General features: G+C 41.5%; 1 protein-coding gene across 6 annotated transcripts in view; it reads left to right on the top strand.

Moving 5' to 3' along the window:
* Nucleotides 1-18,382, top strand: part of BTBD9 (BTB domain containing 9) — a 483,830-nt gene that overhangs the window by 381,860 nt on the left and 83,588 nt on the right. For all 6 annotated transcript variants that reach the window (XM_034962027.3, XM_034962029.3, XM_055113567.2 and 3 more), the window contains one exon: nt 17,589-17,696. In XM_034962027.3, coding sequence (XP_034817918.1) covers nt 17,589-17,696 — 108 coding nt within the window. The remainder of the gene's footprint in view (nt 1-17,588; nt 17,697-18,382) is intronic.

Genomic DNA, 18,382 nt, shown 5'->3' with positions numbered 1-18,382 from the left:
AAGAGAATAAAATACCTAGGAATCCAACTTACAAGGGACGTGAAGGACCTCTTCCTTCGATCATTTCTTCATGCCTTCCCCTATATCCATCTTCACTCCTTCCTGAAATTGTGGACAAGAAGATGATGATCAGATTAGTCTGTTTGCAGCACTCAGAGCAGGCTCAGAATAGTTTAGTGGAATCACTTGTGTCTTTGGTCTCCCACTGGGCCCTAAGTGGCATGAGCCAGGACCACTACAACCTAGAAGGAGGCCCTGCCTTCCTGCTTTGTAATTCGCTCTCCTCCTTCTGTCCTGACTCTTCTCCTTTATTCTGTTCTTTACAACAAAGTGGTAAGCAGATCCATCCTTTTCTCTCCTTGGATACCCTTATTTTTTATTTCCTTGGGCAGTAAGAGTAAGAATATTTAATGAAACCAATTTCTAACTCAGCTCAGGGGAAGCTCAGTGCTAGGCAATGGGGGGCAGTGATCTCCCTATATTTACTCTGATTCTCTGGTATGGTCATCCCCTTTTATCTGTGGTTTTGCTTTCTGTGGTTTTAGTTGCCTGTAGTCAACTGTGGTGCATGATATTAAATGGAAAATTCCAGAAGTAAACAATGGAAAAGTTTTAAATTGCATGTCATTATCTCTACTTTTGAATTGCATGACTGTGTAATGAGATTTCACACTGGCCTGCTCCATCCTCCCTGGAATGTGAAGCATCCCCTTGTCTGACATGTGCAGCTGGACCGTAGTCCAGGAGTCACTTAGTAGCCATCTCAGTTATCAAATCAAAACAATATAGTATACAAAATATAGGGTTGTATACTATCTGTGGATTCAGTCATCCACTGGGGGTCTTGGAATGTACCCCACATGGATAAAAGGACATTACTGTACTACAAAGTGTACTGGGTTGATTCTTCCTTACATTATAGTGGTAAGAACCAAGAATAAGCTTTGGATGTTGACAAAGGGACAGAGAAGGCCTCCTGGCTTGCTTTGGTTTGAAGCTGTTCAGGCATAAGCAACTTGGGAACAGGGAGTGCTCCATGTCCTATATACCCTTTGCATTAGGGTTTTGAGCCAAAAATTGTACAAGTACCAACAATAAAGTATCCCTTTGCTTCTCATTTGCTGGAACTTTCCTTGGCATGTACTTACCTCAAGAACCTTGTGAGAAGGGTTGGTTGGGATCTAGAACAATAGCTCTAATTCCTTTAGACAGTTATATACCATTTAATTGTCCTCTGATGTCCAATGCAAACCTCTTGTCATTTCTTTTCCTGATATCTGACCTTTCTGTATTCATCTCCTCTCTGAGGTTAAAAGATAATAAAGAGCATATGATCAAGTACTGTTTTTATTAGAAGGTTCATAGGAACCCTGTTAGAAATAGATAAACCATCATCTATAAAGAATTGTTTGAGAATTGGTGGTAACCAGATAAATAATATCTTGTTGATAATAGCCCTACTAGTAAAATAGGAAAATGACTTTGTCACGATGTGTTCACTGTAGTGAGATTTTAGCTGTATACATTAGACTCAGAGACAAGCAGAAAATTCATGGAGATTAGTTGCATCTATTTGAGAAGAACGTGTTTAACAGAGTCATCCATTTAAAATTGGTTTCATTAAAGAGTCTAAGTGAGTAGTTCTGTTAAAATGCCAAGTACTATAAGGTTTTTATTGTTCTGTGGTCATAGACTGCCCTGGCCAGCTATCTTGTAAAATGCTTTTTATAATTACAGTAGACAGAGCTGGCAACAGGATAGATCTCTACAAATCCATTTTCTCCTGGTCACCAACAAACAACTCAGCACTGTGTACTTAATTGGTGTGTTTTAGTCTATAGTGTCATCTTCCTCTATAACTGATATATTATTATTTTACTACTGTCATATTAACTGCCTTATCAAAGACTATAAAACTTTATTTTTTTGACATATTGTTTATTGACTTTAAATGTCTCTGCAATTTCTTCACCCTACCCTACTACTTCCATCCCCTTTAGTAGGGATCTAGAGGGTAGTGGTCAATGACTATCCTATCAGTTTGAGAATGTAGCTCCTGGGCACTTGATCAGTTCAGGGAGTAACGAGGGTTTGGGAATGGAAATGGTTTTCATTTTTAATTGGAGCTGCTGCTGCTGCTGCTGCTGCTGCTGCTGCTGCTGCTGCTGCTTCCGCTTCCCCCCTGCCCCCCGCCCCGCATTTTCTTTGTAGTTCTTTTAGGAGAAATACCAGAAATTTAGGGTGAAAGGCAAGCCAAGAATTGCCACTGCAGTTGTCACAGTAACAAAAATGAGATTGTGACTACAGCACAATCTGAAAGCTCCATGTAGAATTCGCTGCATTAAAATCTCTTGAAACAACAGAAGAAAGAGACTTTAGACATTTCTAGGCTAGCTCAGCCTTAGTTTAAACTGTATCTTTATTTCTTACCTTGGCGCCATAACTCTTTACTGCTCAAATAGAACAGCTTTAGTTTTCTGTCTATGCCTGGGGTTGGTATAGTTTTTCCATAAAGGGACAAGTAGTAGATATTTTAGGTTTTGCAGGCCATACAGTCTCTGTGGTGCAACTATTCAACCCTGCTGAGGGGCATGGCTGTGTTCCAAGAAAACTTTATTTACAAAAATAGGCACCCACAGGCCATGGCTTACCAATGCCTAATCCATTCAGTTCCTTTCCTCACTAACATTTCTGGCCCATACAGGTAAAAGTGAAGTGTTAGGGAAGTTCATTTGCCCCTCATGGTTTCAAAAAAATGTGAATAATAATAATAATCCTGTTATTGAAAGATAGGAATATTAAAATCAGCATTTAGTTTGGGGACAATATATAATATCATGACCACTGGGTTTTTCCTACTGTGTTTTGTTATTGAATGAGCCTTGTGGGCTGCCACAAGGGAGGGGCCAACAGGAAGTCCTGGTGGATGAGGCTTCATTCCCCAACTCTGACCTCAGAAGAGCATTTCTACTTTTATCTGTTTTAGATACTGAGATTCTGCCAAGATGTTGTTTGTAAAAGAGATTCTGCTGCTAAAGAATATTTTTTTAAATATTGGTTTATATTTCTTCGCAAGTTGTATAATGCCTCTTTATAATGGATACTTTATAAAAGTGCCAAAGATTTATCATATATCGCTTTGTAATTAAAAGGGAAAAATAGACTTGAAAAAGGAATCAGAAATCACGTACATTAAAATCCATCTCCCTCCTTTCCCCTATCCCCCTACCACCCACTTCCCAGATTATAAATCTGAGAGGATACAGTTGTGAAGCAAGACAGAGTCAGAGTTGGGACTCCTGCCTCCCATCTGAAGCTACTGCTATTCATTACACATTCCAAGGAATTGTGGACAGTAGCCTTGTGTCCATCAAAGGCCCAAGGAGAGTCATTGGAACCCTTTGTGGTCCTAATAGGCTAAGGAAATAACTAGTAACTTCACTGTTTTCCTTTTACCTGCTCGTGCTACCTCTTCCCTTTGGCTGCTAGGAGCCTCCAAGCTCCTCATTTCCCCCAGGCTATTCATATGCATCCTTTGTACACAGTTCCAGCACCAGCGTCTTGGAGGTTACCTCAGGGATATTTCCCAGCCCCTGACACCCAAACACTCTCATGTGTGACTCAGATAGGCTGGGGTCCTCTTCTGCCCCACCACAGGAATATCAATGCTGGCTCTTGGGGATTCAGTGCCAGAGTGGGAGGATCCTGAGAAATCTGAGATCTCACCCACCTTTGGCATGATTTCTTTCCTGGCTTGTGAAAATTCCTGATCTTTTTTGTCTCTACCTTCCTGAATGGGAGTCAGGGCAGTGATGCAGAGGGGTAGTGGGGGGTGGGGGGTAAGCTTGCATGTGCATTGGATGGCTGCATGGCATGAGGACTGTGTTCTCAGGATGCCCATGTAGGTCCTATCAGCCAAAATAAGAAGAAAGTTAAAAGGGGTCCAGCAAAAAGGATTATAAGGCATAGAGGACATAAATGTTTGTTCTTGATGAGGAAGAGTGAGCCGGCTGAACAAAAGAAACAGTTTAATTTGCAGAGTGCAATATTCTAATGAAGCCTCATGCTGTGCTTGAGTCAATGTCGCAAGGTCTAGCTGCAGCAGGGCCTTAGCTAGATAGGAGTGATTTATTCATCTCTGCTTCCATCACTCAGATTTCCTTCTCTCAGTCATCCAGTGTCTATCACCGGAAAGCCTGGTTTCTGTACAGGAGTTTACCCTGGTAGCTTGCCTGGAATACATTTTGAAGGATTAGTGTACATGGCACGGAGACTGGCCTCTGTGCCCAGTACACTCTGGTGAATATTCATGTCGGCACCTGGGAGGGTTATTTCTAGAAAGGCAATTCTTGCAGAATACATTCCAAAGAGGGAATGCTTTTCCTGTCTGATGTTCCCTCAACCAAACAAATGTGGAAGAAGGGAAGCTACTCTGCAGTTCTGGGGAGTATTCATGAGACAGAAACAACATCCTCACATCTTCTGCAGCAGTGGGGAGAACTGCAGACCCTCCCTTTGCAGAGCCTTTGCCTGGGCCTCCTGTTCAGTATAGGTGATCGCAGGGAAAAAAAAAAAAAAGCAACTGCCCATTTAGCCTTTGGTCCTATGACCCACACCAGTTTGGTTTAATTACAGCTGTTTAGCAGTTAGGAAAGCCAGCGTTATTAATGTTCAGCTGAAAACGTTTGAATTAAAACTTGTGATCCCAGCTTTGAAGACCTGGATCAAGAAACCTATACTGAGTGGCCAGTGATCAAAAGAATTGCACTGAAAAACTTAATGAGCCATTTTTTCCTCTAGCTGTTACAAAAAAAAATACATAAAATATTGCTTTCTTTTTCTGGCTTCTCACCATTCTTCAAAAGATTTATCACACAGTTACATATTAAATTGATTAATTATCTTTTGTTTATAAGACTTTATAGTTGGTAGTTAGGATTTTCACCTTTATATACTGGTGGAGATGTTGCTATTATTTTTCTCATTAATGTTCTCTTTTTTAATGGTAAGTCATGTACCACATAGAGAATTATGATTTATCAGACACCTCAGCTTTCAAACAGAAAAGTGTACTTATTCTAAGTGTTTAAATTGTATAGCACTTGCAACTTATTATGGTTTTGTTTTGTGTTTTAGAGGGTAGTTGTTTTCATGTGAGAGCCTTCACTAACTATTTCATGAAAGAAGTCCATTAGAGGAGGGACTAACAGGGAGGAAATTCCAGGACAAGTAGATAGAGAGACAGCATTTCATTGTCCATGGCCCACCGGAATAAACAGATTTGGGAATGCAGTGGGAGGGGGGCAGTAGTAACTTCGCCAAGCGAGAACCTGAAGGAGGAACGAGTCGCAGCTCACGCTGGTAGTAAGTCTGAAGGAGGTCTGAATTGGATAGGCAAGTGTTTTAAAATCATTTCTAGCAAGAGCTCCAGACTTTGTAGATTGTGCTCTGTGGGGAAAAGAAGATGATTTAAAAGCTGGAGCAAAGGTTGAAACCCAGATCTGATTTGGGTGAAAAGGTCAGTCTGAGAAGAAAGAGAAAGAGGTGTGGGAAAATAGTACTGGTTGTGTTAAGAGAGACCAGAGAAGAGATGTGGTAAGAACAAAAATAGAGAGATTACGTGATTGAACAGGAAGAGTTTTGCCGGTCGTTCATCCCTGCTGGAACATCCTCCTGACTGTAATATTCAGAGTTGAGCCTTCCCACCTGTTTTGCCCTTCTGTTCTTTCCCTTTATCACCAGGTCAAGAGAATACAAAGATCTGCATGTAGCTAAATTGTGAGTTCTCCCACAGATACAGATTCTTGTGAAAACTTGACCCAAGGGAACAGGGAGGAGCCATGGCACTTATTAAATTTCTCTTTGGCGCTGCTTCTTGGTGCATTGTAGGCTGTGAGTGTGGGCACCTATTAGCATGTGGTCAGCGGATGGGCAGGAGAATAAGCTCAGTGGATGAAATAGCAGTCAGAATGGATATTTTTCGTAAATTATCACTTATGTGAGACTCTCCAAAATGGTGTTGGGGCTAGGGGTGAAGTACTGGCTGGGGGAGGTTGTTTTTGCATTGAAACATAATTCATTCTATAGAACACTGAAGATATTGTACAGGAATAAGTGACCCAGGTTTTTTGAGAGGAGTGATGTATCTATAGTTGCCTCACCTCTTTCCATCATAATTCGCCTGTTCTGCTCCTCATTTCTCCTTCGGTTTTTGTTTTGTTTTGTTTTGTTTTTTGAGACAGAGTCTCGCTCTGTCACCCAGGCTGGAGTGCAGTGGTGCGATCTCGGCTCACTGCAAGCTCTGCTTCCTGGGTTCACACCATTCTCCTCCCTCAGCCTCCCGAGTAGCTGGGACTACGGGCGCCTGCCACCTCGCCCAGCTAATTTTTTGTATTTTTAGTAGAGACGGGGTTTCACCATGTTAAGCAGAGATGGTTTCGATCTCCTGACCTTGTAATCCACCCACCTTGGCCTCTCAAAGTGCTGGGATTACAGGCGTGAGCCACCGTGCCCGGCCCCTCCCCTTCGGTTTAACTCAGTAGAGCTTATGATGTGTAAGGCATTGTGCTGGGAAATACCAAGGTCATTAGCCATGCATGGTCCCTGCACTGTAGAAGCATGATCCAGTGGGCTCTCCTGAATGGACTTGGTCCAAAAAGCTGAAGGGAGGGGCCACTGGATGGTGTTATGCAGGGAACCTGGAGCCAAGGTGACTCTACTCCCCTACCTGTTGGATGAAGGCCCACACTGGGGCCTTTTGTTTCACAGGAGTCATAAATGTTAAGTAAAAATCCAAGAATTCTTAACACTCAGCTGTAGATTAGTACATTTTGAGCAATTTAATGTGTCTGTCTGTTCTTATCGCCCTCCTAATAATTTCATAGAATTGAGGACAGAGAACAGAAAAGCTCACACAAATGCATATTGCCTTCAGCTATTAACAGAAGAAACTGATTCTGGCCTTTTACACTCACAACAGCCCGTAATAGCCTTCCTAGCAAATGAAGCTAAAAGCCAGCTGGACCTGATGCCTGGGAGCTAAGCCCTATCGTCTGGGCAGGACCTCGGCATTTCTGCCTCTCACACATCCTTTTCTGATCCTGCTGGTGAACCAAATCAGGCTGATCTCACTGATTGTATATATTCATCAAGAGGAGGAAGCTGCTGGGATCAAGGCAGATGGCCTTGCTGGAGAGGGGAATTGGTGATGCCAAATTTAAACACGGGGGAAGATCTGTAAAAGCTGCATACCTGCCTAGTGTGTCACTGCCCAAAAGGTCTGTAACATATTGTGACTTCACCTTTTAAAATATCATAAGACCATTTGAGGGGTTCCCAATATTTTTGATGCCAACATTTTGCTTAAGGAAGGGGCTGTATTAGAGTCACTTTCCAAAATATAAGAATGCTTTTCTTCTCAAGGGCTGTTTGGCCTGGACAAATTTTTATCATATTTCCACATTGAAAGCATGAAATGAGATAATTTTCTTTTTTTCTTTTTCTTTATTTTTTCTTTCTTTCTTTCTTTCTTTATTGAGACTGAGTTTTGCTCTTGTCGCCCAGGCTGGAATGCAATGGCACAATCTCGGCTCCCTGCAACCCCCTTCTCTCGGGTCCAAGTGATTCTCCTGCCTCAGCCTCCTGAGTAGCTGGGATTACAGGTGCATGCTGCCACGCCCGGCTAATTTTTGTATTTTTAATAGAGATGGGGTTTCCCCATGTTGCCCAGGCTGGTCTTGAACTCCTGACCTCAGGTGATCCACCCACCTCAGCCTCCTAAAGTGCTGGGATTACAGGTGTGAGCCACCGTGCCTGGCCGAGAATTTTCATTAAATTGCACTGTGTAGTATGAAGTCTAGATCATAAGCCTGGGGCAAAATTTATTTGTTAAAAGAAAAAAAAGAGTTTGTCAAGTGATTAAATAATCTGTAAAAGATTGCTTGGGCAGTGTTTAGCCCGTGTAAGAAAATTAACCAGGAAACTTAGGAAAATAGATTTGCGTTGAAAGCAGGAAATGTGCTGATTATAAATTGTTTTTTTTTCCAAATGTGATAATGTATGCAAAAACATTTTGAAACTAGTGAGGTCTGTGTGAATGTGAGGTGGGACTATGATTAATTGTTCACCATTCATTCCACACTCAGTATCTAATGAATATTGCAGCTGCAGCCATGTATTTGGTAATGTGGTGTTAGCTTTTATGTTATCACCTAAAACTTGAAATTAAAAACTTAATCTTTCTAAGAAGTGAAAAGATGGTCTTAGTTAGCTCTTAAAAGTTGGTTGTTTTAGCCAGGTGTGGTAGCTCACGCCTGTAAGCCCAGCACTGTGGGAGGCTGAGGCAGGCAGGTCGCTTGAGCCCAGGAGTTTGAGACCTATCTGGGCAACATGGCAAATCACCTTCCCTACAAAAAAATACAAAAAATTAGCCAGGCATGGTGGCGAGTGCCTGTAGTCTCAGCTACTTGGGAGGCTGAGGTGGGAGGATCACTTGAGCCCGGGAGGCGGAGGTTGCAGTGAGCAGAGGTTGCAGTAAGCCAAGATTGCGCCACTGAACTCCAGCCTGGGCAACAGATTGAGACCCTGTCTTAAAAAAAAAAAAAAGATTGGTAGTTTTGTATTGTCTCCAAGTTTTGGAAAGTTTTGCCCCATCCAGCTTTCCACAGTTATATCCTCCAGGCATATTCTCCATTGATATTTTTCCACTTTCAGATAACTTACCTAGATTATACTATATTTCTCATGGTGTGTGGGCTTTAAATAAATAAATACATATTATACTATATCAAATATAAGATTTCATGAGAAAGAAAATCCCTCCTTAAATATCCCCCTTTCTCAATGAGCCAGCCTACACAGTGGAGCCAAAATGTATACTTGCCACCTCCTCACATTTTTGTAATCCTGGACTTCAGTTGACTAAACACAGAAACTACATATGCCACACACCCGAGAGCTTCTGCTTGCCTTTTCTCTGGCTACCTGCAAGAGAATGTTGTTAATCAGTGCCATCGTTTCTTCCCCTTTTAGAGAAATCACCCTCCACGTCCCAGATATGAGAGATTAAACATTATGAGACAGTAGGTAGACTCTCTGATGTCCTTTGACTAATGCATTTCCCCAGAATCCATTCCATCTGATGAGCAGCCAGTTTTTCCCTCCTCCTGCTATTAGGAGACTGGTGTTCCCTTTGCCCTGAAAGGTCGTGGCCCATTCAGAGGCAGGCCCCTGCAGTGGCAACACCTCAGGGGTTCTCATGTCTGGAATCTGCAGGGCAGCCGCCTGGTCTACTTCACACACTTTTAAGGAAACATGGTTACTGGGCTCTAGGCTCCCGCTGAGAATCTCATTTTGGACTCAGCGTCCTCCAGCAGCTCTTCTCAGCTGGACCTTGCTCCCCACCTGAGGGTGAAGCCACATCATCGAACCCTGTGACAGCTGACAATAAGGAGCCCTCTCATCTTTGGGAAAGTCCCTCTTTCTCACCAGCAAAGTTGTTTCTCTGAAGCTGTATTAATTCCTTCTGGAAGCTGTTACAGGCTCCCTCCTGCCCCTCAGTAGCAGAGATTAGAATAGGGACCCTAATGTGTTGTTTGTCTTTCTGCTTCTCATCCAGAGGAGCAGGAACTGGACTTTTCCGAATTAGGTGAAAGTGCTGAAGTTTCCCTTTGTCACCACAACTCCTTACCTCTCTCTCTCACCTTTACAGCTGCTGCATCTGTTCTTTGCATCATGACCTCCAGTCTCTCTCTGTTCTGAACATTAGTCTACCATCTCTGATCCCACTTACCTCCTCAGAAGCCTACAGGTGGTCATTACTTTTCCTGGCCCTTCGTTCTCTGACCCTGGCCTGTATCCTCCTTGTCACTGTTGGCCCTGCTTCCCCAGTGCCACCGCTGAGGAGAGTTATAAACTACACTGATTGTTCCATCTTTGCAAGGCTCTCTCCCTGCAGCTCCACTGATGCCACTGAGCCGACTCCAAAGCCTGTTTTGCCTTGCCACCGTACACCACAGTCTTACCACTCTCCGTTTCTACATAGAATCCTCTTTCATAATTGAACGAAAAGATTGAGGTTTCCCACCACCCCTGCTCTTTACCTCGTTGTCTCTCTGGTCCTGTAGCCATCACGGTATCATTGCTATCCTCACTGCCATAACATCTACTCTTATTGAGTACCTTTTCTGTCCAGTGCACTCCACCGGGAGCTTATCTTTGGCCCTTTTAGTTCCAGGTAACAGAAACCAAGTAAAGATAGGTTAAGCCGCAAATGGTAACTTTATTTAAGTGATTAGAAGATTTCTCATGGAATACTAGAGCAGAAACTCGGAGGGCCCTAGTAGGTTTTGAAACCAGACATTGGAATCTGTCGGGACCCCAGGTAGCCCTCCCTGGACTGCACAGCCTGTGGTCTCTGCTTCTCACTGCAGATATCTTTCTTTGCTTCTGTATGCCTGTGATCAAAGAGACTCACCCCAGAATGCCTGTATTTTCATCATCTCATTTTAAGTGAACAGGGCACGTTAAGCTGGAATCTCACATAATTCTAAATTTTTGAGAAAGGAAATCTGATTAGCCCAGCATGGATTGGGCAGCTTCCAAGTCCAGAGGATAAACTGAGCTCAGGAATCTCCCACGTCCACCTTGAGGTTGCGCTGGAAAGAGTTGTCAAAGACAGGAGTTACTGTGTAACGTACAGACATACCAAAAAAACCTCTGCATATGCTATAACAGAATATTAAATGTTAGAACTGGAAGAGTGCTGAGAAGCCATCAAATCTCGACATTTAATGTCACAAAGGATGAAACCAAAGTATAAGTAAAGTGACTTGCCTAATGTTACTGAGTAGTTATTCAGTAAATATTTTTTGAATTGTTGAATGGAAGACAATTATTTCTGAAGAACTTAAAGGATCTTTACCAAAGAATATACTGTATACATTTTTGAGATCAGGAGTATCTTTGACTTTAACTGAAAGATTAGGAATGGATTTGATCATAAGTTATTGCACTGTCACTAATATCCTGGTTGCTGATCTTCCTTTAGTTGGTTTTCACCCAAATGAGAAAATTTAGCAACAGTGGCATTATGGTCCCAGGCCTTCCAGTGGAATTTCCCACAAATGATGGACAGTTAGAAACAGGCAAAACAGGCCCTTGCTTCTGGTCTAAAAGGCACCAATTCAGTGGAGAAGCTGTTGACCTCAACTGTTATACTTCAGCCATTGTTCACAATCTGGCACAGTATTAATCCCTTAAGAAAAGGATGAAAAAAGTGCCATTCAGCACAACATAGTTTGTCATCGCATGCATAATGTAGACTTTCCAATTAAAATGCTACAATTTGGAAACTTTCTTCACAGACTGATGAGAGAGCAACTATTTTAAAGACTGGAAACCTCAGTCCACTGGGTTTGCCTTGAGTCACTTCTGACTCAAGCCACAAAGAAAAGAGTTTTGAAAACATATTCGCTATTGAATTTTGTATCAAAATACCAGCAAGGAGAGCAATTAGTTGCTGTAAACTGAACCCCTGGTAATCAATGGTATGCAGCCAGCCAGAGCATTTATGGAAGATGTAAGCAAAATCACATCTGCTAATCAATTAAAAAAAAAAAAAAAAGCCCAGCACTTCACTGCTTTTAGGGAAACTGCACAATGAGAATAAGGGAAGATGGAGGAGACAACATATATAATATCACCAGGCATTTCATGCTGTGCTCATTAGTTAGAGAGGTTTGTGGCAACAGCTAAACACCGACCTGATCTGCATCAATAAATCTTGGCCAGCAACTTCCTTTATTCAGCCCCTTTTGAAAATGGCTTCTGATCTATGGGTGGAAGTGTGCTGTGTATGTTTAAGGAGCTCATTTCAGTTAAGGTCATAGAGAGTGTCTGTCCTGGATGAGCTCACCATGCAAACATTCCCAGCTAGTTTACAAGTCAGAGATAGCTCTCTGTTGTTGCAGGCACAAAGACATAAGAATACACTTTGCAGGCAGCCAAAGAAGTGAAGGGAATTGGTAGAGCAAAATTCCTCTCAATGGAAAAGCAGAGGTTGAATCAGTTTTTCCTTTAGTATTCTTCAGCTGCAGTTGCTTTTTTCAGTCAAATCAACAAAGGGGTTTAATTCCTGGCTGAGCCTAAATTCCAAGCAAATGTGCATCCTAGGCATGAGTTAGAAGTCCTCTTTAAAACTTCAACATGTAGGTTGAGTCTGAGCCCTAGGCTCGATGATCTGAGATCCGTCAGTGTCCCTTTTCCACTCAGGAGTCACCATGACCCCACATCTCCAGTCCCTGGGAACTCTTAATAGAGGACTAGAGAGAGGATGTCTCAACCAGTATGAGCACTTGGCTGCTGTTCAGAAAAAAAGAATTTAGGCCAGAATAAATTAGTGAGGTAAAGATCGATAGACTAGGCTAATACAAATTAATACCTTCAGCATGCAAACTATGATAGGCAGTGGATTAATATCCTTTAAATATAGAGGACATTTTGTAAGTCATTAACAAAAGATACATATAAGTAGAAAATGGGTAAAATGTTCAAGCTCAATAAGTTAAAAATTGCAGATTAATAAGATATTTCAGCTATCAAATTAGCAGTATTTTTAAACATAATATATAATATTGGTGATGATGCACAAAAAACAGGCATTTGTTATGCAGTGCTGGTAGTGTTAATATAAATTGGTATAGATTTTTGCTTGGGGTTGGGGGGAATAGAAATATACAGCTATTTTATGATATACATCAAAGCCTCAAGATGTTATATGCCCTGTTCCAGGAGTTTCACTTACAGAATCATTCAAAGACAATAATCATAGATTTAGCTTAAGAATGTCTATCACAAAATTTTCATAATACGCTGGACTCAGTGGCTCATGCTTTTAATCCCAACACTTTGAGAAGCTGAGGTGGAGGGATTGCTTAAGGCCAGGAGTTGGAGACTAGCCTAGGCAACAAAATTAAAAAAATATATATATCAGCTGGGCGTGGTGGTGTGCACCTGTAGTCCTAGCTACTCAGGAAGCTGAGGCAGGAGGATCACTTGAGTCCAGGAAATTGAGGCTGCAGTGAGCTATGATTGTGCCACTGCATTCTGCAGCCTGGGCAACAAAGCAAAACCCTGTTTCCAAAGGAAAAAAAAAAAGAATTTTCATAACAGTGAAATATTAACTACTTGTCAGATAATAATAGATTGATTAAATAAAGTATGAGACATCCATACAGTGAAATACTATGAAGTCAGTACATATGATGTAGAAGAATATTTGATGTTACAAAAAGATATTCATAATAGACCATTAAGCAAAAGTAGCAAGTTACAAACCATATGCACTGTGTGTATATGTTTTAAAAGTTACTGGAATTTCAGATTACCTTCATTTTAAGATAATAATTTGCCTTGAAACAAATTGGAGGACTTTTATAGAATAAGCTACTTACAGAGCATGATATATACAACTTAAAATTTTCCTCAAATATGTTATCACTCCAAGAATATCTACTAGAACATATATGATACTCATAATTTATCCTTCTTTTTTTTATCTTCTCCATATCCCATATCCTCTTCAAGGCTGTCATTTTCCATGAAATGTTTTGAGATGTGGTTAGGTTCTATCCCAAAACGGACTGACCATTTTCATTTCAGTCCTCTGTAGAAACACTAGCTTATGATTATCTAGAAGGATAGGGAATATGATAAACCTAGCTCTCCATAAATAATTAAAATTCCATTGGGGAAAATAACCTCAACATTATCTTCCAACAACAGTTCTGGTAACAGAACTGTTAAATGAAGAGAATGATTAATTGATTTGAAGTTTTCCCCTAGTTTTACTCTACTGTGTCAGAGTTACGAATGATTTCAATCCAGAACATATATGGAACATATGCCATGAACAGAGCCTACATGTTTGAAGCAGAGTTTTTAAAAAGAGAAAGACCAAACATCTTTCTAAAGTGCTTATAATCAAAATGAGAACCAGACAAACATAGGAGCAAAAAATACACTTTTAAAAGTTACTCAAAATAAATATAAATTAGCATAGGCTGACTGCATAAAAGTGCTTACAGACTAGGATAATATTTGAGGAAATGACTAATGAAGGAAATGATTCACGTTCTTATAAGAAAAGTAGTGTAATCTAAGAGTAGAATTTTGGGCCACTTAAGAACAACAGAGTGGAATCCTTTCTGATTCATTCAGGGTACTTGGAGAGATTAAACACTCAGGTGTATTAAAGAGAATCAGTAGGTATCATCTACTAATGCTTTCCAAACCCATTTAACAGTTTTCTCTACTTAAAAGATGAGTTCAAAAATATTAGGTAGCATGGGTTTAGTAATTGATAGCAAACAGAATTACAATAGAAAATAAGGAATGAAAGGGAAGGCGAGCCCTTTAGGAGGCCAGGCGAGAGGGTAGCTTGGGGCCAGGAGTTTGACCCCACCTGGCCAACACAGTGAGACCCTATCTCTACAAAATAATCTTTTTTTTGTTTGTTTTTTAATTAGCTTGGTGTGGTAATGTGTGCCTGTAATCCCAGCTACTTGGGAGGCTAAGGCAGGAGGATTGCTTTAGCCCAGGAGTTTGAGGCTGCAGTGAGCTATGATTGCACCACTGCACTCCAGCCTGGGCAACAGAGAGAGAAGCTGTCCCCCCAACCTCCCCCAACAAAAAAAAAGGTAACGGTAAAGGAAAACGGAAAATACAGGCAATCCTAGTCCTCAGTAATAGCTTTATATGTGATACTAAACTGAACTTGTGCAAAGGATTTTCACTTATTATAATCATAAGATTAAGGGAAAATAATACAAACTACTTTTATAGAGTGATAGGTTAGAGGTTGTAAATTGTGAACCAGATATATAAACTGAGAGTAATGGAAACATTTGGCAGTGGGATTACAGAAATGGGCTTTTGGTGAAGGTACCAGGTTAGAACCTTGTATCATTTCCATCACTTAGTTACTGTATGAGTTTAGACAAGTTACTTAACATGCTTTAATCCTCACACTTTCAATGTCTGTAATTTCATAATAATAGTGCTTGCTAAGAGGATATTTAGAAGGATTTTAATAAGACAAATTGTACAGAGCACTTAACATAGGGCCTAATACACAGTTAACATTAAAGAAATGTTGGCCATCATGATCATTATTATTGATTTTTTTTTGTTTTTTGTTTTTTTGAGACAGAGTCTCGCTCTGTGGCCCGGGCCAGAGTGCAGTGGTATGATCTCAGCTCACTGCAAGCTCTGCCTCCTGGATTCAAGGGATTCTCCTGCCTCAGCCTCCCAAGTAGCTGGGATTACAGGTGCCCACCACCACGCCCGGCTAATTTTTTGTATTTTTAGTAGAGACGGCGTTTCACTGTGTTAGCCAGGATGGTCTCAGTCTCCAGATCTCGTGATCCACCCGCCTTGGCCTCCCAAAGTGCTGGGATTACAGGCGTGAGCCACTGCGCCGGGCCATTATTGCTGTAGTTACAAAGAATAGATTTGCTCAGCAAGCACTGACTGAGTTTAAGCTCCATGTGAGACATTATGTGAATGGTATAGAAAAAATCAGTAAGACATAGACACTGCCTTCAAGGAGTTCACTATCTATGCCAGCTGGTAGAAGAAGCAAACACATATGACCAACTATAAAGCAGTAAAACACATAGTTTGTATGGGAAGGACTTTTAAGGTTGAAATAATAGAAAACAATATCTGTCTCCCCTGTGGCACTGTCAGAAGCAAAATACTAATCCTGTACTGCAATGCTCAGATTCTTTTTTAAAATTAATTTTTAGGCCGGCTGCAGTGGCTCACGCCTGTAATCCCAACACTTTGGGAGGCTGAGGCAGGTGGATCACCTGAGGTCAGGAGTTTGAGACCAGCCTGGCCAACTTGGTGATACCCCATCTCTATTAAAAATACAAAAATTAGCTGGGCATGGTGGCGGGCACCTGTAATCCCAGCTACTCGGGAGGGTGAGGCAGGAGAATCACTTGAACCCGGGAGGCGGAGGTTGCAGTGAGCCGAGATCGCGCCATTGCACTCCAGCCCAGGAGACAGAGTGAGACTCCATCTCAAAATATATATATACATTTATATATATTTTTTTAATGGAGGAATAACACACACACACAGAGTGAACAGATCTTTTATGTATAGCTCAGTGATTATTTACATGCATTTATGCCCGTGTAACTACCACTCAGATCAAAAATAGCACTTTTCCAGGATTCTAGAAAGTTCCCTTTTACCCTTTCCTAGTCGATACCTCCCCCAGAAGTAACCACTGTTCTGATTCCTGTCACCAACAGATAAATTGTCTGCTTTGAGCTTCATGTAAATGGAATTACACAGTTAATGCTTAAGTTCTTATCTGGGCAGAAAAGGGGGATAAGAACAGGACCAAGGTAATCAATTTCTAAATAATGAAAGTTTTGCAAATGAATGTATATTTGCCTATATCTCCAAATCAGATAATCCTACTACAGCTATGTAAAAATCCTGGTGAGAATAAGAAGGAAGCTAAAACACGATAATAAAGGTGATGGGGTTATCACCCACTAGAAAATACTATAAGAAATATCAATTAGACCAGCACAGCGGCTCACACCTGTAATCCTGGCACTTTGGGAGGCTGAGGTGGGAGGATCACTTGAGGCTAGAAGTTTGAGACCAGCCTGGGCAACATAGCGAGACACTGACTCTACATAAAATTTAAAAATAGCCAGTCATGGTGGTGCATGCCTGTAACTACTTGGGAGGCTGAGGTAGAAGGATCACTTGAGCCCAGGAGTTGGAGGCTGCAATGAGCTATGATCATACCACTGCAGTCCAGTCTGGGCAGCAGGGTGAAAATTTGCTCTAAAAATAAAAATAAAAATAAAAAATCAATTAGGCTGGGCACGGTGGCTTGCACCTATAATCTCAACACTTTGGGAGGCAAAGGTAGGAGGATACTTGAAGCCAGGAGTTCAGGACCTGCCTGGGCAACATAGTGAGACTGTGCCTCTACCAAAAAAAAAAAAAAAAAGAAGTGTGCATCTATAGTCCCAGCTACTCAGGAGGCTGAGGTGGGAGGATCACTTGAGCCTAGGAGTTGGAGGCTACAGTGAGCCTCCACTGTTTACACAACTGATTACTCCACTGATCACACCACTGCACTCCAGCCAGGGTGACAGAGAAACACCTTGTCTCTAAAAATAAAAATAAAAATCAGCTCGAAATTACAGTTTCTCCCATGAGCAGTGGTCAGCCGAGCCAACTGGAGAGGAGAGCTAGAAGAAGCTGGAAAGGTGATCTGGGGACATCTCTCTACTAAACCAGTATAAAGAACTTTGCCACCAGTGGGGCAGAGCCTGCCTGGGATTGGGGGACTTGTGAAAAGAACTAAAGATTAAAAGCCTCTCACTGCAGACTGACTCTGCCTGTTCTCTTCATACTTTTTTGGGATTCACCTTCTTTGTCCAGTCCTAGAAATGTGGTGAACAAAGGAGGTGGGTGGGAGGGATATGCCCACAACCTAAAGAAACAACCAGTTAAAACATTTACAGCAATCTTATGTTTTTCCCTTTGTTCAGGTTACTACTTTGGGATTGTGATGATCGAAGCTATAGCTACTACGTTGAGGTTTCTACCAACCAGCAACAGTGGACCATGGTTGCTGACAGAACTAAAGTCTCCTGCAAGTAAGTTGTGTCTTTTCAGGAATTTATTCCTATTGAAAAGACAGTCTTCCCAGTGGATTGGGAGGCTCAAAAGAAAATTCATAGAATCGCCAAATTACATTCTTATTTGGAGGTGGAAAACACACTCCAGTGATCTTCTCTTCAGTTTTGACTATTAAATACTTATATGAAATTTACTTGATGTCACCAAACAGGGTTTCTCTATTCTGTGGTGTGAATTTGACTCACACTTTTGAAAATGACATGAGTGCCTAAATAGCGAAAAAAGATACTTTCCTTATGCAATCCTCTCTCAGACCCCCGACCCCGCCATGCCCACCATACCCCACACTACATTTTTTTTTAATACTTTTAAGTTCTAGGGTACACGTGCACAATGTGCAGGTTTGATACATAGGTATACATGTGCCATGTTGGTTTGCTGCACCCATCAGCTCATCATTTACATTAGGTATTTCTCTTAATGCTATCCCTCTCCTACCCCCTCAACCCCACAATAGGCCCCGGTGTGTGATATTCCCCCCCGTATGTCCAAGTGTTCTCATTGTTCAATTCCCACCTATGAGTGAGAACATTTTTTAGGATTGTTTTCTTCCTTAGAGAACTTTGCTGAAGCAATACATACTTCAGTAGTTATTATGGGGCTCTATCCTATTCCCCACACTCATAGCATTCTCAGGGCTAGC

The sequence above is a fragment of the Pan paniscus genome, chromosome 5 (assembly GCF_029289425.2).
Source record: "Pan paniscus chromosome 5, NHGRI_mPanPan1-v2.0_pri, whole genome shotgun sequence".
Taxonomy (NCBI): Eukaryota; Metazoa; Chordata; class Mammalia; order Primates; family Hominidae; genus Pan; species Pan paniscus.
This window is presented reverse-complemented; position numbering and strand designations above follow the sequence as displayed.